General features: G+C 38.4%; 1 protein-coding gene across 1 annotated transcript; it reads left to right on the top strand.

Annotated features, from left to right (window-relative positions):
• The first annotated feature begins 1507 nt into the window (after positions 1-1507).
• On the top strand, positions 1508-2101 carry LOC131694895 (uncharacterized). Its single transcript, XM_058983415.1, has one exon. The coding sequence runs from the start codon at positions 1508-1510 to the stop codon at positions 2099-2101; it is 594 nt and encodes a 197-aa protein (XP_058839398.1).
• Positions 2102-21677: the final 19576 nt, after the last annotated feature.

Here is a 21677-nt window from a genome sequence, read left to right on the forward strand (position 1 = left end):
AGCCCGCCATTGGTGGCAAACATGAACTGGAGAGTTTGCGAAGACTACACGTATAGTGACCACCTGACAATCCGGTACAGTATTGGTCAATGATACCAAGTGTCAATACAGAGAGCGAGAGCTCACGAGCGAAAGTGGAAGGTGAAGCCATTCGACAACGATCTCTTCGTGGAAGCACTTCAGGCAGCGAGCGACTCCTCTGAAACGAACGCGGAAAAAGTAACAGAAACGCTAGCAAGAGCATGCGACATCACAATTCCAAGAACACTAGAGCCATGGAACAGACGGCGCCCAGCGTATTGATGGAGCGAGGAGCTCGGAGTGCTCCGCGTAAGCTGCCTTAGAGCCAGAAGATACGCCCAGCGAGCAAGCACCGAAGCGGACAGAGAGAAGCGTAATACAGTGTTCCGCGCCACAAGGGCAGCATTGAAACTTGAGATAAAGCGAAGAAAATCGTTTTGCTTTAAAGAGTTGTGCTAGGATGCTGACGCCAACCCCTGGGGCGACGCATACCGTGTGACGATGGCGAAGATCAGAATGCCCACGACAACTCCGGAAATGTGCCCTGGTAAACTGAAGGTAGAGGGGCTCTTTCCGGATCACGATCGAATGATATGGCCGATTATATCATATGGCGAAGTAAAGCGGAACGATCCCGAAGTGATACAAGTCTCCAATGAGGAACTCATCGCATTGGCAAAGAGTTTAAAAGTGAAGAAAGCGCCCGGACCAGATGTAATCCCCAACATCGCATTATGAACGACATTCCAGACACTCCCAAATATGTCCAAAAAAGTGTTTCGAAAGACGAGGGCCACTTCTGTGATAAATGGAAGATACAGAAGTTAGTGCTACTGCCTAAACCAGGTAAGCCCCACGGGGATCCATCGTCGTATAGACCAATATGCCTGCTGCATACGCTCGGGAAACTCTTGGAGAGGATTGTCCTTAACAGCCTGACAATATTTACGAAAAGCGATAACGGGTTGTGGAAAAACCAGTTTGGATTTCGGAAGGGCAATTCTACGGTGGACGCCATTCGAACAGTGATCGAGAGAGCCGATATGGCGCGCAAACAGAAAAGAAGACGAAATCGATACTGTGCCGTGATAACGATAGATGTAAAGAACGCGTTCAATAGCGCAAGCTGAGAAGCCATTGCGGAATCATTGCACAAAATGAGGGTCCCTAGCTGCCTGTGTCCCCATAAATCAGGACCCGGTTCTGGAAATAACTCCTTAGAATTGAGTTATTTCCAGAACCGGGTCCTGATCTATGAGACAAACGGGGGACAAAAACGATTAGAATTTCGGCGGGAGTCCCGCAAGGCTCTATCATGGGTACAACGCTTTGGAACGGGATGTATAACGGCGTGCTGACACTTAAGCTGCCTAGGGGCATAGAGATCGTCGGGTTCGCGGACGACATTGTAATAACGGTACTGGGAGAGACGCCCGAAGAGGTGAAAATGTTGGCGATGGAGGCGATCGACAGAATTGGACACTAGATGCAAGAAGTGAAGTTGCAGATAGCCCATCACAAAACGGAGGTGCTATTGGTCAGAAACTGCAAAGTACTACGGCGAGCAGAAATCACTGTCCGGGAGCATATCATAGTCTCGAAGCGGGTGCTGAAACAGCTGGGCGTAATGATAGATGACCGACTGAACTTCAACACCCACGTCGGCTATGCTTGCGAGAAGGCGGCCAAAGCTATAAACGCTTTAGCCAGAATGAGGGCGAACAACGCCGGGCCATGCAGCAGCACGAGGCGTCTTCTGGCTAGCGTATCATCGTCGATACTGAGGTACGGAGGCCCGGTCTGTGTTGCAGCGCTAGAGACGCACCGGAATCGAGTAAAGCTGAGTAGTACGTTCAGGCTCATGGCCATGCGGGTCACGAGCGCGTACAGGACTATTTCATCAGAGGCTGGAATGTTCCCTATCGGAATCATCGTAGTGGAAGATAACGAATGCTATAAGCGGAAGGGGATCTGGGGAATACGGAAAACAATGAGAGCTGACTCGATGGCCAAATGTCAGTATGATTGGGTCTCGACTCATACCGGCTCTCTCCATCTGGGTAAACATGAGGCATGGTGAAGTGACTTTCTATCTGACGCAGTTCCTGTCTGGTTATGGTTGCTTTAAACAGTACCTACATCGGTTCGGATACGTCACCCTTTTGTCCGGAGTGCATAAACGTCGAGGAGCATGTGATTCTCGTTTGTCCTAGATTTGACGCAGCGTGAAGGGAGATACCTTCGCTTAATGTAGAAAATATTGTGGCAGAGATGTGTCGAGACGAGGGCACATGGAATGCCGTCAGCAACGTAGTGACACTAATACTGTCGGAACTTCAGAGAAAGTGGCGAATAGAACAGCAAGCTGGCAACGCCAACTAGTAAGATATGGGCGAGTGGTTCAAGTCTGTTACAAACCCTATGAGTGTAGTCGTGAAGGGACGCGTGCCAGGTCTTATGGCTCCTCCAGATCGGTTTAAGCCCCGACGGGTCCCAGCGCGGCGACGGTTGTATGCGAGAATTGAGCACCAAGTTAGCAACATCAACAACTAGTTTCACGTCGGTTAAAAATCAAAATCCTGTGAGGGTGGCTGTGAAGAGATGCGAGTCAAGTTTCGACATCTACGGATCGGTTCACGTCTTGACGGGTTCTGACGGTGGCGATACCCAGTGAGGGCTGACTCAACGTACACAGGGGAGCCAAAGGGCTCCGCGTATGCAGAGGGCTAACGGGCCAAAGGACAGCTAGGAGCTAAAGACAGCAACACTAATTCTGCCGGAGCTCAAGCGCAGCGGAAAAACGAGCACTAAATTAGCGACACCAACAAGCGGCTTCACTTTGGTTAAAAATCCTGCGAGGATGGCTGTGAAGGGATGCGAGTCACGTTTCGGCATCTCCGGATCGGTTCAAGTCTCGACGGGCTCAAACGTTGGCAACTGGTTACGCAGCGAGGGTTGTATAGCGTGCTGACTAAACGTACGCAGGAGAGCCAACGGGCTCAAGGACAGCTAAGAGTTAATGACAGTAACATTAATTCTGTCGGAGTTCTAGTGCAGCGGAGATACGAGCATTAAGGTGAAGCGATGCCAAAATCACAACAAAGGTTCGGTTTTGTTCGGCTTACGCTCAGCATCTGTGTGCGGCTAGAACGTACTATATCGATAGGAGATGGCACGCACACAAGCGTATCGTTCAGCAATCAACTGACTGATTTTTGTACCAAATGTTTCATTTGTTTTGAAAAATAAAAAGGTGCAAATTTCCCAAACTAATTAAAATTCCGTGAAGAGAATCTATTCATCTGCATGTGCTAACATGCTTACATACAGTGATACAATTTCCAAGCAATCTGAGATAAAACAAATAAGTTACAAACGATTTTGTCTTGCCAATGCAATGTTTTGATTTTGACGATGAAATAAAAAGAAGAAGCAGAAACGACGGCAGCCATTTTAGCTGCCACCTTGTGACTGTATTCAGCTTGTCCTTAAGTTGGCAACACCAAGAAGCAGTTTAACGCCGGTTAAAAAAATGTTCCAAGGTTGGGAGTGAAGGGATACGCGTTACGTTTTCGGTATCTCTGGATCAGTTCACGTCTCGACGGGTTCCGACGGCAGTCGCCGGTGGACCGGTAACGTTGCAAGCTGTACGCGGGTAAAAATAAAATAATAAAAAATAAAAAAAATTCCCCTTTATAAAAAACGCACATCACATCAAAATGCCCATACTATTCTTTTGGTCGTTCGAGTTAATGATTAGTTTATATATTTCGACGACGTTAGCCGATATATATATACACGATATTTAATATTTAAATGTGTATCTTTAACTATTGTGTTGGTCTGTTTCCGCTCTAAGAGCATAACACACAACGCGTGGACTTGTTCAAGGTGAATGACCTATGAGGTTAAAGCCTTCAATTAAATAAACAAACAAACAAAAAAACGCGTGGACTTTTAAAATTTCGCGCGCTAGCGAAATTGGCATGACGCAGAAAATATACTACGAATCAGGAACCAGTTCATGGAACTAACAATTTACAATAGCTAATGTTCAGAGCTAATTTTGCATCTCTAAGACAAGAAAAATATGCTCCAGAAACATTACTTTACTTTTACTATTTTGCCAATTATAGAACCTCGTCCTTCACATAGTGAAAAAATCATCTTTTTAAAAACAAATCTACTTTGAAAATTTGTTCGAGGTCTGTCTCCTTTGCTTAAACATTTATCAAAAGCCCCTACTGTTTAATATTTGTAATACATTGACAGGCCCCAAGCTCATTTAAAATATCAACAATTGATTTTTATTTGCCAACAACTTTCCCTTCACTATAAAACACTTTCCCAAAAAGTTGAAAACATTCCCAATTAGATACTTCGCAGAAGCCTCCTGTGCATTGAAAATGTCCAAAACTATTGTTTTTCAACAGCCCTCAACTTTCCCTTTAATATAAAACACTCCTAAAAAGTTGAAAAAATTCCATTTTGACGCATCGGCGGACCCCCCTGTGCATTGAAAATGTTTAAAACTATTGATTTTCAACAGCCCTCAACTTGCCCTTCAATATAAAACACTCTCCCAAAAAGTTGAAAAAAATTCCATTTGACACACTGACGGACCCCCCCCCCCCCCCCCTGCACTGAAAATGTCCAAAACTATTGATCTTCAAGAGCCCTCAACTTGCTTTTCAATATAAAACACTTTCCCGAAAAGTTAAAAAAAAACCATTTTAATGCATCGGCGGACCCCCTGTACATTGAAAATGTTTAAAACCATTGATTTTCAATAGCCCTCAACTTGCCCTTCAATATAAAACACTTTCCCAAAAAGTTGAAAAAAAAATCCATTTTGACACATCGGCGGACCCCCCCCCCCCCCCCTCTGCATTGAAAATGTCCAAAACTATTGATTTTCAACAGCCCTCAACTTGCCTTGCAATATAAAACACTTTCCCAAAAAGTTGAAAAAAATTCAGCTTGGCTCACTGACACCCCTAACATATCCATAATGTTCGAAAATAGATAATGATCATTGATCCATGAATTAAATCAAATCGCAATCGTGGCTGATAATGCTCACTTGTGATTTTTTCCGAATCGCTCGCTGCAGATAGAATCATACCGTGATCACCCTCTCAATTATCAAATTCAACCACAGATCAAAATCACCACTGATAGAGGGCAAGAAAAAATCGGTAGTGATTTTTGTGAGATGATCTTTTGATAGTTAAGAGAGTGATCACGGCATGATTTTATCGGCAGTGAGAATTTTCGAAAAAATCATAAGCGATAATTATCAGCCATGATTGCGGTTTGATTTTTTTGATTATGATTTTCCCAGCACTGGTTCAGAGACAGTGACCATCGTTGTTTTCTAGCATTAGATAATGCGGCAGTTACTAAGGAAGCTCGGTTCAAATCCAGTCAGTAGAGTGGATTTCAGTCATGCTATTCCACTTGTTCATTTTTCTATCAATTTCCCGGTATACACTGTCTTAGTATTGCCGATAGAATGTTTTTCAATGCGGCGTTTTTGATAGACCTTAATGAATTCTCGCTCCTTTTACCAATAACTGAGCTTCCAGCGTTAGCCTTCGAGTATCTGATTCAAAATTTCTCGGCACCTTTAGGAACATTTGGCTGTCACTAATCAGATACTTAGTGAGAAGCTTTTAATTCGATTGTAGTATTGTTCAAGAACTTCATCCACCATTGTACGTGCGAAGCTCCTGAATATGGTACTTTCAACCAATTTATGCCACTTCCGTTTTCATACTTACTACCGAGTTCGCAAATTTGCATTTTTGTACCCTACAGCGATACCACCGATGCGTAGTTCGCTCGGAAGTGGAAGCACAGAGAAATCCGGGTAATTGATGCAGAGAGTCGAATTTAATTTTGCACAACTGGAACAGGCCATTCCAGTCGGTCGGTTTCGGCCTGGGTCAACACCACCGGGGCTTTCGGATTCGATTGGTTCCGCTTGGCTCTCCAGCTCGGTTCGTCTATCGCCCCGACACGACGGAATGATAAGGAGCAAATGATGAGCGTGAGTGTGGGTCACAAAAAAAGTAACTTGCTGCCCGCTAAAAAAAAGAAGAGTGAAAGCCTGGTAAATTGATACGGTAACCAATTTCCTAGATTGATGATAAATTAATGTTTAAAGTACTGCTGTGTTTCACTGTTGACCGTGATGATTGTAATGATGGAAGTGGTTTCAGTAGCAGCACCAAGGCTTGTCGGAAATTAATTTTCTCCTGTTAACATTTCAACTGAGCATATGTGATACAGCTGTTGTTTTATTCGTGAGTGTACAGCTTGTGCTTTTCTGTGCTAGACATTTCCTGCTAATCACGCTCCAATTTCGTAATTATTTTTATTATTATTATTATGTTTCGAACCTTTGAAGACATCGTTAGCACCCAGTGCATAATTGAAATTAATTCGGCTGGATTTAGTTTATCGCTTTGGGTTATAATAAGATAGTATCTTAGTATCGTCACATTTCCAGGAATTATCGGCAGAAACAAAACATTTTCCTTTAACTCTCAAACCATCATCACACCGGAGCAAATGTTCCTATCGCAACAATCGGCCAAATGTGTTCCACCGAAACACATTTCGAATAGGGTCGAGTTTTAAATGATGACTCGCGGAATGCTAATTTGAAGAGCATCGGCCTAGCGAATAGCTCTTCTGTGGTCGAGAGGGCGATAAAATTCCGCTAGATTTGTGTTGATTGCATTCAAATTACCCGTCTGAGGTATGCACTGTGATTATTGCCGCTTCCTCGTCGGATTGGTGTCGATTTTTTTTTTTCGTTACCTATTCCGATTAGAGAGTCAAAAGCCTAGTAGTAGCCTCTTTCGTGTACTTCAACCCCTATTAGGCTGTCCGGATTCGGTCCAGCGAAGCTTCTCTCGCGGATGAATGTTTTTGTTTGGCTCTTGTAAGCAGTGTGGGTGACTATGGGGAGAGGAGGACATGGTCGGAATTGAAGCTGGGTCAACCCGCAGAACGCCTCCGATTTCCCCGAGATGAACAACTGACAAAATAATAGATTCCGGAATGATCAGTTGCGAGATTGTTCGGTCAACGGGATGAAAGGATAGGAAAGGCAGACAACGAGCGAGTTTTACGGGAACATATTGAGGTTGGGGATCACGCCCCCGTATCGACCGGTTTTTTTGACGAATGGTCCCTGTATAGGAAGCAATCGCGTTGAAGGTAAGCTGGAGAATTTATTTTCAATATTAAGGTCTTTATCAGAATCAGTGTATGGTGCTCCACTGGATACCGCAGCTTTATATGTCAATTATATTTTCAAATTCCGCGGAAAATATGAGAGATTTATTTATCTTGTGTAATTTACTTGAAATTTTCTTATGTAATTTCCTGCTAATTATGTTTTGAGATAATTCGAATAAAATTTACCATCCATTCACAGAAATCTGCAATGTTTCGGGCAAGAAGGAATTAAGTATATGGGTCATTCCACATCAGATTTATAACCAAATACATTGATTTTTTTTACACTGGGGGTACGTACCGTGTAAAAAAAGCCGTGTAAAAAAAACCGTGTTAATTACGAAATCCGTGTAAAAAAATGTAAAAAAACGATTTAATCCACCTAGCAGTGAGATGAGACATTTCTTACACATTTACCTATTGGATTAGTTTTCAGAACTCATGAGAAGTAGGCACCCAATAAGAGGTGGTATGAAAACAGTCTTGCACGAATAAAATCTCGAATAAACTGAATAAATTATAGAAATCAACAAAACGACCTAAATAAAAAAGTAAAGCAAAAAATGAAATAATAGGTTTTTAAATTCATAAAAAGAGTAGAAAAATTAATGTAAATCAAAATTATAAAATACACTAATCAAATTAGATTAGGTTATTAAATAAAAATTAAGATTACATTTAGAAATAGTTATTATTAATAGAATTAATTGACTCTTACTAACAAATTGAAAGAAATAAAACGAATGACTGAACATGAAATGCATAAAATTATAACGAATGAAATGAATCAAATGAATCAAATGAATCAAATGAATCAAATGAATCAAATGAATCAAATGAATCAAATGAATCAAATGAATCAAATGAAGCAAATTAATCAAATAAATCAAATGAATCATATGAATCAAATGAATCACATGAATGAAATGAATTAAATGAATCAAATTGATTTAATTCATCCAGTGAATACAATGAATCAAATTAATGAAATGGATCAAATGAATAAAAAGAATTGATGAACAAAATGAATAAAGTAAAAAATAAATGAAATGCATAAATAAAACAAACGAATCAAATAAACAAAATGAGCTGAAGTGATAAAATGAATAAATATATGAAAATGAGCAGAATTAAATGCATTGATTAAAATGAAAAATTGAACAACAGTAAAAGGTTATAAATTAATATAAAGAAATAAATTGAATCAAATAAATTATTTGGATGAAATGATTAAAACTGAAAAAGTAGTCAGATTATTAAAATGAAGAAACTGAACAAAATGAAAAAATTGGAAAACATGAATAAAATGCATTCAATGAAAACAATGAATAAAATAAGTTAAATGAATGATATGAGTAAAATGCACAAAAAGAATAAACTGATCAGAGTGAATCCAAAGAATGAAACGAATAAAATAAGTAAAATGAACGCAGATGAACAAAACGAATAAAAAGATGGAATGAAATAATTAATTAAAATGAAATGGTCATATATTTGAAGCTAAAACATTTTTGAATAAAGAAAATGAATAAACCGGATTGTACGAATTTGAGAACCATTGCATCAGAAAGTTTTGAAATGTTTTTGAAAATCCCATCTTCTGAGAAAAGGCTAATAAATATGCAATGGACTGTCTAGGGCTTCCATCTTTTTTTGGTTTTATTCTTTTTGTTTTCATGCTTCTTTACTTGACGGCGTCGTTTTAAGATTATATGGTGTATCTACTTAATTGTTGGACCTTAATTAGTTATCAGGAACCTGGAACGTTCAATTTGCTTTGAAATTCGAAGTTTACTTTTTGGTCACATATTCCCGAAAAAAAATTATGTACAGAATTGAATTTACTGGTCCAGTATTTTAACGCGCAATTAAATATAGTAAAGTGAGACAAGGTCACATGTGCTTTCAAGCCCCTTGAACAGAGAACGACAGGGAGAATGCGATTCGTGAATGAGACAGGTAGATATTTCAAAATTTTTATTTGCATTGAAGTAAATAGTGTGAAATGTCTAGGCTATGTCGATAGCATAAACGCCGTGCATTCAGTTGATTGCAATGCAGTCTCTTTCCATTCATCCGTATAGCTTTCAATTGTTTCGTTCGGAATTCTCGTGCAGGAAATATGGATAAATAAGTCCTATACAGACCAAAGAAATGGTTCAAACTACTCAGTATATCCAGATATGGACGACGATAAGTTAGAAGACACATTGTAGTTGTATCCCCCATCGAGAGTGGGTACTTTGGGGACTTCTTTTCCTGGATATTTTTGGTCTTTGATCCGTTATTTTTTATGAAAGTTCGTACCAATTTTTCATGAACGTTCGTACAATGTGCAGCTGATACAACTCATGGTTCATTCGCCTGCGCAACGATCCGTCTTTCATCTGCACGCCACCATAGATGGTACGCAACACATTTCGTTCGAAAACTACAAGGGCGCGTTGGTCCTCCACGAGCATAGCCCAGGTCTCGTGGCCGTAGAGGACCACCAATCTAATCAGCGTCTTGTAGATAATCAGCGTCCTCCGGAGTCCAAAGTAGGCACGATTCCCCGTCAAGATCCGTCTCTGAATTTCTCTGCTGTTATCATTGTCGTCGGTTACCAGTGAGCCCAAAAACATGAATTCGGCGACCATCTCGATTTCGTCACCGTCAATCCGAACTCGGGTGGGAGGTTCACATTGTCGTCTCTAGAACCTCTTCCTCTCATGTATTTTGTCTTCGAAACGTTGGTGGCAAGTCCAATCGTGCTGGCTTCAGCTTTCAGTCTTTGAGGATATATTTCGTTCAAAATTCAACAGAGATACGAATAGTTTAAATATCGCACGTGGAATGTCTCTTTTGAAAATTTTCATCGTCAAACTTTCATATTACTCAGTTAAGCCAAATATTTTTCTGATATAGCCATAAATTTTCTTAATTATAGTGTAGATACAGGCTTTGAATACAATTGAATTAAAGTTGAGTTGATGTAGCAGCAGACAAAAAATAGTTTTGTTTTCTCAAACCTTCGCAATTACAATTAATAAATATTCCTGATTGGCAGAAGATCTTATCACATAACTTAGAAATGGATATACATTACATGTGCAATGACATAAAATTACTCTCACTGCCATTCAGAACAAACGCCATATGTGCAGTAAACTTACGCGATTTACGAAATTCAACGTCGTGTAAAATTAAAATCAAACTTAAAAGTAAGTCATTTTTGATGCTCGTATATGTCAGGGTCAGGAGACGTAAATTTACACGATTTTTTCTAGGAGTGTACATTTTTCAAAGCTGCACTGCGGCATGCTGCCCTGGGGCTTTGAACGGCAACTGCAAACTCAATTATCACAGCTATTCAGCGCGCTGAGTCTTTTTCTTGTGATCTTTGTGAATCCGACTACGGAACCTCATATCATCTGATATGCAACTGTCCAGCAGTAGCGCAATTGCGATTTCGAGTTTTCGGCCGTCCTTACATAGACGACACCATGTTCGGACGACTGAAACTCAGAGACATACTAAAGTTTCTTATCCAATGTGGTAAAGAGATTTAGGCTTACTCGCAGGCGAGTTGATCTACTTGTGAGATTAACCTATCAGCCGTTTGTTTTTGTTTTTGAGCTGTTATTTTTTCCACCCTTCCCATTCTATCTCCCCACACCTCCATCTCGTTTCCTTCCGCTCAGGAAATGATGAAAACACACGGCAAGGCACAAATCCCCGATTAGATACGGGGAACGTGCCATTTAAGCTAATACATTCCGATTCCTGATTCCTGGTATTTTCATTTTATTTATTACCTCAATTAGTAATCAGAAACAGGAACGGTCAATTTGTTCTGGATTTCAAAGGTGTGTTCTGGGTCACAGATTTCTCAAAAAAGAATTTTGCGCAGAATAAAATTTCCGGGTCCAGTATATTAACGCGTAATTGGAAATAGTTAACTGAGATAAGGTCACGTGTGCTTTCAAACCGCTTATAAAAAGAGCGAATTGTTTCATTCGGAATTCTAGTTCGTCCGGGGAGTCGATTAATGAGCCCTATTCAAACGAATACCAAAAATACTACTAATTGTGACTGCCATTGCAACTACAGCTGAAGCGTTCTCATCATAGAGCAAATATGAACAACCGAAACCTTCGCTATAAGTTATAAGAATCATTATATTTGCTCCCTTCATCGAGAGTTCATGGGGTCTTTGGGAGACTTTTTTCACACATATTTCCTCGTTACGTCGAATATTATTCGGATATACCCAATGATTTTCTTGATTATAGTATATATAAACACTTAGTATAGAATTACATTCAATTGGAGTTGATATAGTTTTCAATTTTTTTGGTCACATGTCTTCTCATAGTGCAACGTTTCGAAGGGCAAAGCAGAGTTTGAACATAAATTAGTTATAGTTTTCTCATAATACAAACATTCTGCAAATTGTCGCAGGACTACCAATATTTTCTTTCCCAAGATAGATGTAATATTAAATTTGTTTCCGTGAGTGAGTCTGTTGTGCACACCAAAAAATAACGAAGTTTAAACGACATGTAAATCAATACGAATGTAAACATACAAAGATTGAATCAAAAATTTGATTGAAAATTACGTTAAAATCAATTGGAGCATCAAACAGCATACAATTTTAAATTTTTATTCGTGTAATATTACATGTCATTCAATCTACAGCAGTATTAGTGAAAGTTACATGAAAACAACCAACATATGATTCAGCTATATAGTTTAATCAACAGACCCTATGGTTGAAATATATTTTGGTTGCTTTCATGTAACTTTCAAATGGTTTACAATATCGCCTTGATGTCAAAGAGAAAGTTGCACGAAAGTTTACGGGCCTTTTGAAAAACCTATTATTGTTGATGGAGAAACGCGACTAACTTATGAAAAGGTCGCAATAAAACAAAATAATTGTGTTGTTAAAACAAAAATTAAAATATCTCGAGAACTACTACACTTTAGAAAATTTTTGTTGTGAGCATTTCGATTTAAAATGGCGTTTAGAATCATATTCAAAAAGAAAATTGTATTTTTGACTGCAAATAGTAAGAATTATAAAAAAATGTCAAAAGTTGTTGTTAGGAAAACTTTTTTATTGAAAGCTTCTCCATGATCCAAATACACTAAAAAGGTTGCTTTTACGTCTTTAAAACGATAAACATTAAATTTTAGACAATTTTTGATGGGTTAACGCGAATAACTTTTAAAAAGATCATAATTACACGAATTAATTGTTTTTGAAGTAGCAAAATTTCAAATATCTCGGAAACTATCGCATTTTGGAAGATTTTTGTTAAATGCATTTTGATTTTAAATGGTGCTTAGAAATATATTCTGTAATAAAATTACAATTTTGTATGTCAATTAGTATGAAATTTAAAAATATGTACAAAGTTATTGTTAGAAAAACTTTTTTACCGATTTTTTCTCCATCATGCAATCACAATCAAAATGTTTCTTTTCTTTTTAGGTTTTTGGTAACAAAATATAAAAAAATGGGTTTTTTCGCAATTTAAATTTTTGTTTTTTTTTTTTGAAAAATGACACATTTTTTTCAGTGTATATTTTTTCGGACAGAAGTATTCATTCCATGTAACTTGTTCTCAGATAATTTTGCTGTATAAAATACAGTAATCGAACAAAAAAAATTGAAATTCATACACGTAGAAACGTTTACGCTCTTTTGAAAAATTAATTTTGCATCAAAATATTCCAATTGCCAGAGAATATCATGGAGATTCATACAGCGAACACACCTGCAAAGTGTCGTTCGAATCGACGATGGTCATATTTTGCGGTCGGCCGGTTTCTCATGGAATCCCTCAACATATACAATATCGCGAAGGGCTACAGTGGTTTAGGCGCGAGGAGAAATGAGCAGACGAAGAAATTGACGATGTCAGCTGTCTCCGTCGAAGCCGATGATGTACGCGAGGGTACGCAGTATCTTAGAAATTGGGCGCTACGTGAACCCCGTTTATTGCCGGATTTCATCACCCGTGGTACCACAATTTTCATCCCCAAGGACATACCAATTACCAGTCTAACAAGTCTGCACAAGATCATGAGCACCTTCATCACTACATACGTAAGGGTCCACTATGAGAAGAATAGCATCCTGACAGAGGAGCAGAGGGATGTAAGAAAAAACACAAGACTGAAAAGGCCATCCTCGATGCAGTCATTGTTGGAGAAGTAGTGTGTAACCAACGGAACCTTAGTATGGCCTATATCGATTACAAGAATACAAACAACTCCGTAATGCACTCGCTCCTCATCAAGGTATTAAAGATGTAAAAAGTTGATCCTGCAGTCTAAGATTCCTACACTCAAAAAAGTAAACGTTATGCCTATTGATTTTACACATAGATTTTTGCAATTAACGGAGGCATATAGACACTATTTGCTGGCACATAAACCTAATGTGTGTATTTACAAGAAATATTAATCTTATACCATGTTCACACTACAGAGTTAAACAAGAAAAATGTCATCAAGATAGCGTTAAAACACGTTTTACCTCATAGTGTGAACGTAGTATTACATTCACATTTCATAACTATTAGGCACATTAAACCCCATTCTATAACAATATGCACATATAACTTGTGTGTGTGCATACATAGTTTATATAGTTGACACATAGAAGGTATGTGTGCGCGAGATAACAATAGCATTTCTTCTTCATATGAATTTTAAGCGGTTTGAAGCAAAAAGAATTAACGTTTGGATTTTTTTCAGTGTACGGCAGGTGATGGAGAGAGTAACGACAAAACTGCTCAGCTCAGAAGTGGAAAAGACGTGTTACGTTCTAGAACAAGGAGCTTTTATTCTCAGATGATACGATCCTCGAAATCGCCGATCAGCCATGTTGGTTCTAGAAACGACAGCTAACAACATTGTTTACTACATTCCTATGCATGTTTGTTTGGATTTCAGTATGTAAACAAAGTTGTTCGCCGTCATTTTTCTACTCCGCAGCTTGCTGCTCGCTTACCTCACTCCTCACCTAGACGAATCACCTTATAACTCTCAACACCTTGGTCTAGAATGCTTCGCATCTTGAGGGGGACCTTCCAAGACGATTCTTTTATCCCGCTCAGTAGGACACCTCAATGACTATCACCGCTTGACTATCAGATTAGGTATAGAGAAAGCTCACCGGAAGAGACGTTCCATATTTTCTACGTGGACGATATCAAGATCTATGCTGACTCGACAGAACGACTGGGTGTAGTCATAAAACTAGCCGAAAGAATTAGTGGCGACATCGGCAGGGCGTTTGGCCTAGAGAAATGCCGATCTATTCAGCTACTATCAGGGCGATTGGTCGAGACTGGAGACTGCGAGATCGACGAAGGTGAGATGATCCGGGACACGATTTGCGGCGGATCATATCAGTATATCGAATTCCTGCAGCTCTTCGGGATTCGCCACACCGACATCAAGCTTAAGCTACGAAAAAACGTTCTTGAAGCAAGTGAACTATATATCTTGAAGTCTTTCCTGAATGCGGGAAACAAAGTCAGAGCAATCAATACGTTTGCTGTCCCCGTGTTAACCTACAGTTTCGGCGTCATCAAATAGAGCTGGTCAGTTCAGCTCTGGAAAATCTCGAGAGAAAATTGAGGAAGGCGTTTAGCACCAGCGAGAATGCGGCATCCTCAGTCGACACTGGAAAGATTCACATTGCCACGGGATGAAGGAGGACAAGAAACAGTCGACATCCAGGCAATATGCGTAGCACAGGTGCTATGGCTGCGAGAATACTTTATGGAAAATACCAGCCGACATGGAGTATATCAAACAGTTTGTTCTGCGGACCGCAACTATAGCGCAAGCGAACTACAATCTTGAATGCAATTTGCAGACTACGGAGGAGTAGATTGCAGAGTGGAAGTAGATAGCTGTGCACGGTGCCCATTCACACCAGCTGGAATAGCCGTACATCGACAAGACTGCATCTATTTTTTGAACAACTTGTGTTCTCATTCGGCCCTTCATTATGCAATTTGCTATATTATGACAGATAGTCTAGGCGCGGTGTTTCATGAAGCGCGGCCAGCTGCGGCGATGAAATTGCGGGTCGATGCAAATTAACACAGTATAAACTATACAAATAGATCTCTTGCTTTTTATTTGATTAATCTTTTATTCCTTTCAGCGCAAAACGTGTGAGGGGGCAAAGCCCCCCTCTTGCCCCTTAGGTTGCTACGGCTCTGCATCTACTCGATCAGCCCGTTCCAAAAATACCCATATTGATTAGGTTTAGTGAACTCCGCGAAGTCGAAAGTCGCAATCTTAATTTTTAAAATGGTCTCAAGCATTCCGAAAACAACCACATTGTTGAAATGCAGACCAAAAGAAATTCTCAAGATCCGACTTTTCCAAAACTCTCCTAAGGAATTAGAATAAAAGCAGAAACCGTGCTGCTTGCAAAATCCGTGCAAAAAAAAACTTGTTCAAAAATCGTCTAAGACTTTTGCCTTCTAAACGACATTTTTGATAAAACTCCGAAATCACCCCGTTTCCTAAAATCGTCTAAGTCTTTTGCATTGAATGTAACGCGGTTTTTTGCACGGTTTTCGGAATTAACGCGGTTTTACATTTCTTACAAAAGAAATGTATAGGATTCGCTCAAACTTTGAAAACTTTTTCCGAGGCCCGGAGGCCCGAGTCTCATATACCAATCGACTCAGCTCGACAAATTGAGACTGTCTGTATGTGTGTGTATGTGTGTATGTATGTATGTACAAAATGTCATGTAATTATCTCAGCAATGGCTGAACCGATCTTAATGAAATCAGTTTCAAATGAAAGGCCTAACGTTGCCATTTGACACTATTATTTTTGATTTTCGATATATTGTTTACTTTCTGAGATATGGGCGATTTAGTCAAAACACAGCGGGTTTTTTGCAAATAACTTTCGAACTATACAATTTTGTCCCACAAGCTGCACATAAATAGAAAGCTTGTCAAAATACCTTTCTAACAAGCTATAGATTGTCTAAATCAGTGCACGAGTGGCGGAGACATTAAACATTTTGTATTTTTAGTCCTCGCTTACCAATTTCCACTAACTAAAAATGAGATTGTTTCATACAGAGTATTGCTTTACTGGTGTTTTAAGGGCAAAACTAAACCGATTTTGAATATCGGGGTATGAAAACACATCTACGTGATTCAAGGAATTCGATGTTGAGAACATTTTGTGAATTACCTTTATAATAAATGAACTATTTCTCAAAAATCAATATATAAGTTCACTTCAAAGACAAAAAAATGTGTTGATAAAGAAACAGTGAGTTCTAGTATTTATCCCTTGGATTAGGCATTGCGTTCAATCATGAGGTAAATGTTGGATGGTATATCAATACACAGATCAACAAGTAGTTCACCTAGTAATGAGATAAAAGATTTCTCATATAATTATACTTGTGGCGTCACCGAAAGCAACTGTATGTTTGAAGCCCAAAAATCTAGCGAAAATTTAGTTCTTTTGCAAGATTTAGGTTATACTGGCGCAAAAATTACTACCTTCATTAATTATGATAAGAATGAAATAAATCAATATGTCATAATAATATACCTATAAAAATAATGTCACTGCATTAACCATCATTTGCCATTCCTCACACGCCCCCCATCTCTCTCTCTCTCTCTCTCTCTCTCTCTCTCTCTCTCTCTCTCTCTCTCTCTTCTATCGCATCTATCTAGCTATTTCTATATATGTTTCATGTAAAATTAATCGGAGCACGGTAATATTTGTCATTTCGTAAATTTTGGTTTGTTAAATTCTGTCATGCTTGCAATTAGGTCAACGATAAAATTCATATTTTTTTTTGTGCGTAGGAGATTTTTCGAAATCACTAGGCACGGTTGTTCCGGAAACGCCTTTATTTGGCGAGACGTTTGTAGATTTCTCCAATAATTACGGTGCTCGAACGAAGCCCAGGACCGTATTTTTCCCCTTATCCAACTTGTCGAAATCGGTAGGGCGGGCTCAGGACCAACGAAGTCAATCGCTGAACCTACCCTGGCCAATTCGTCAGCCCATTCATTTCTAGTAATACCGGAATGTCCGGGCACCCAGACAAGGTAGATAGTGTTGACAATGCTTAGTTCTTCGATTTGGGTTGCGCACGCGATCACTAGCTTGGACCGCGATTTGTCGCGAGCTAAGGGCCCTGATTGCAGCCTGACTTTCGGAGCAGAAGTTTATAACTTTGCCGGATAAACTCAGTTGAGGGGCCGATTGTACCCCGTACATAATCGTAAAGATTTCTGCTTGGAATACAGTACAGTATCTAGCTAGTGAGTGAGATTGTTCCAATCTCATTTCACGACAGTAGACACCAGCACCAGCACGTCCCTCTATCAGAGAACTGTCAGTGGAACAGACCACTTGCGTTAGTTGTTGTTTTTTCATATAACCAGACAACCACTCCTCTCGAAAGAGAATCTTCACATGGAATGTCCTGTAAGGAAAACTAAATGCGAGTGTAATATCGCTGGAAGAAAGAATATCTTCACCCCATGTAATTTTGTTACCATTTGCGGATTTTGTTACAATGAGCATTAAACTCGATTTTCGAGAGTTTTTGGGGTCGCTGATTACGATTCTGATGTCAGAATTTGAAAATTCAAAATGGCGCCTACAAAATGGAAACCATTTTTTACGAAATTGGCAAATTTTGTTACAGTCAGTATAAAACTCAATTCGCGGGAATTTTTTTGGGTCGCACAGTCGTCATATTGGATCTGCCATTTTGAATTTTACATTTTCGACGTCAGAATCAGAATCAGCGACCCCGAAAACTCCTTGTAAGATGTTTTAGACCAATACAAAAAAACATGAGATTTAGCCAAACACGGTCGCCATATTGGATCCGCATTTCGTCGTCAGAATCTGAATCAGCGACCCCAAAAACCTCTTGTAAGAAGTTTTAGGCCAATATAAAAAATATGAAATTTGGCCAAGCACAGTCGCCATATTAGATCCGCCATTTTTAATTTTATATTTTTGACGTCAGAATCAGAATCAGCGACCCAGAAAATCCCTGTAAGACGTTTTAGGCCAAAATAAAAAAAAACATTAAATTTAGCCAAGCACAGTCGCCATTTTGGATCCGCCATTTTAAATTTTTCATTTTTAACGTCATAATCAGAATCAGCGACCCCGAATACCCCCTTGTAAGACGTTTTAGGTAAATATAAAAAAACATGAAAAATAGCCAAGCACAGTCACCATATTAGATCCGCCATTTTTAATTGTATATTGTTGACGTCAGAATCAGAATCGGCGACCCAGAAAATCCCTGTAAGACGTTTTAGGCCAAAATAAAAAAAAAAAACATTTAATTTAGCCAAGCACAGTCGTCATATTGCATCCGCCATTTTGAATTTTACATTTTCGACGTCAGAATAAGAATCAGCGACCCCGAAAAACCTTTCGTAAGTTGTTTTAGGCCAATATAAATAATGAACATGAAATTTAGCCAAACACGGTCGCCATATTGGATCCGCATTTCGACGTCAGAATCTGAATCAGCGACCCCGAAAACCTCTTGTAAGAAGTTTTAGGCCAAAATAAAAAACATGAAATTCGGCCAAGCACAGTCGCCATATTGGATCCGCCATTTTGAATTTTACATTTTCGACGTCAGATTCAGAATCAGCGACCCAGAAAATCCCTGTAAGACGTTTTAGGCCAATATAAAAATATATGAAATTTAGCCAAGCACGGTCGCCCAGTAGTTGGATCCGCCCTTTTTAAAATTTTTATTTTCGACGTCAGAATCAGAATCAGCGACTCTGAAAGCCCCCTTGTAAGACGTTTTAGGTAAATATAAAAAAAAACATGAAAAATAGCCAAGCACAGTCTCCATATTAAATCCGTCATTTTGAATTTTACGTGTTCGACGTCAGAATCAGAATCAGCGACTCCGATAACCTATATAGAGCTAAATATAACAGTATTAACAATGAAAAAATCGCGTCGCAAAGGGTTATTATCGCTTAGTTTTTCATTTTAATCATTGAATGCAATTTATTCTGTTTATGTTTTCTTCTTTTTCTCATTTTACCCATTCTATTTATTTTGTTTATATCATTTATTTTATCGATTTTAATAATTTCGAATTAAATTATTAAAATTATTATTATTTTTGTTTTATTTATTTTGTTTTTACATTGATTTGTTTTTGTTTACTTTATTATATTAATTTAATTTATTGTACGTATTTTATTTATTTCATTTAGATCTTTTTGTTTTATTTTTTTTGTTTTATTTTTTTTAATACATTTTATACATTTAATTCATTCCATTCATATAATTCATTTCATATATTTTGTTCGCTTTATTTTTTGAATTCAAGTTATTTCCTTTCTTTACTTCCGTCATTTTATTTGTTTTATGCGTTTTGTTTATTTTGCTCATTTTACTTGTTTTATTCATTTTATTAACTTTAGTAGTTTAATTCATTTCATTCTTTTTGTGAATTTTACTCATTTTACACATTTTATTCATTTTAAAATTTTATTAATTGTATAATTCTTTTAATTTAAAAAAAATTAAATTACCAATGGCTTCACTCAATGAGCTGAATCAATTTGATTTATTTATTTCATTAATTTGATTTATATGAGTCATTCTACTCATTTTATGAATGTGATAACTTTTTATCCAATGCTTACTTATTTTTTTTAAATTTCATTTGCCTAATTGATTTTCCATAATTTATTAATTTTATTCGAGGTATTATTCGTACTGAATTCGAAACTCTGCTCATCCCACCACTAGTTGAGTGCCTAGTTCGCATGAATTCTGCAATCTAATGAATGATCATACACAGTGATATGTGTAAGACATGTCTCATCTCACTGTTAGATGGTTAAAGTTTATCCTATTCCATCATCCACCGTTCTCCGGCCTGTGGTTGCGTACACGGTTGCACATGCCACAGCAAATAAAATACATGATGCACTAATCGACAGCTGTGACTAACCAGATTTAGTTTTTTAACGCAATTAGTTTTTTTTTATTCATAACCCCTGCATGCTCATGTTGTTTGTGGACAACAACGTTTTTAAACAGTTATAACTTTTGATTGAGACAAGATTTGTTCACAAAAATAAGTAAGATTAATAAATATGACCATTGCCTTTCATTTGAGTAATAACAGTTACAAGGATCAGTATTAGAACTGAAGTTATTGCAATTAGTCTGATTTGATTCCGATGGGGCAGTGCTGCCAGGAACAGTTTACGTTAACAACGGAACATGAATTTTTCATATATCTTTGTTATGTTGCAATATTATTGAAAACTGATAAAACTTATCAATTTAGACTGTCTTTGATTACGTTTTCCACGCAATTGGACTGTTGTAAATATTTTAGAACTGTATTGACCATTGGAAGGTAAAAATTGAGCAGCTTCTTGCGCTGCGAGGGAGGCACCTATCTTTATGAAAAAAGGCTTTTAGTGTTTCTTAACCCAACCGTTTTCAAGGAAAAATAGTTTTGGAACAATACATGCACCAGAAAAAAGTTGGGCATGAAAGGGTTAACTCTCCGGAAGTCGCGCAAATGGCCCACTGAACGAGCAGCCGCTGGATTTCGCTAGATTTTCAGAGCAGCGTGCACTCAGTGCACTAGCGCGACTTCCGGAAGGTTAAGGAGTTTCTCCAATAAAGATTTTATAGGTAAACATAATTCTATTGCATTAAAAAATTAAAAAAATGACAGTCTGAAATACTCCGTAGGAAGGTCCGAATTATCCCTACATTTTAAAAGGATGGAAAAACACAGAATTTTGCAAATCGTCACCTATCGCTACCACGGAGTGATGCTAATGAATTTTTATGGCTCCAAAATGTAGCTGAGGTTTCAAACTAATAACCTTCGACCGAAAAATTCTTTTACATCTACCCACCGCTTTGCTTAGGTAGGTCTGAATAGCCCCGGGTTCCCCTACGAAATTTAACGGCAATCTGCTTTATATTCGTGTAAGAAATATGTCCATCCCTGAGATGTACAGGTGTCCACATTTTTTTACTATGTGTGCGTATGTTTGTCACTTTTTTCAAGCACACAAGAAGATATGAGGGAGAAAACGAAAGCACGTGGTGCCTTGCTCCTTTCTGATTGATTAATGGAGTAAATATGTGTCTTTTTCGGTCCCGGACGCTATGGTTAAATTCACTGCGTGCTTAAAAGCTTTATTTCAATTGGTCGATTTTATTGATGTTATGTTCCGCGGTCCCGGACGCCATGATCAGTTTCATTAAGAACAAACACTCATACATAACCACTATAATGCATCTCAATTTTACGCTACCCGACTATGTCCGTTATACGCAACATGATGCCAAATTTAAAAAAAAAATCA

This window comes from Topomyia yanbarensis, chromosome 1 (genome assembly GCF_030247195.1).
Source record: "Topomyia yanbarensis strain Yona2022 chromosome 1, ASM3024719v1, whole genome shotgun sequence".
Lineage (NCBI taxonomy): Eukaryota > Metazoa > Arthropoda > Insecta > Diptera > Culicidae > Topomyia > Topomyia yanbarensis.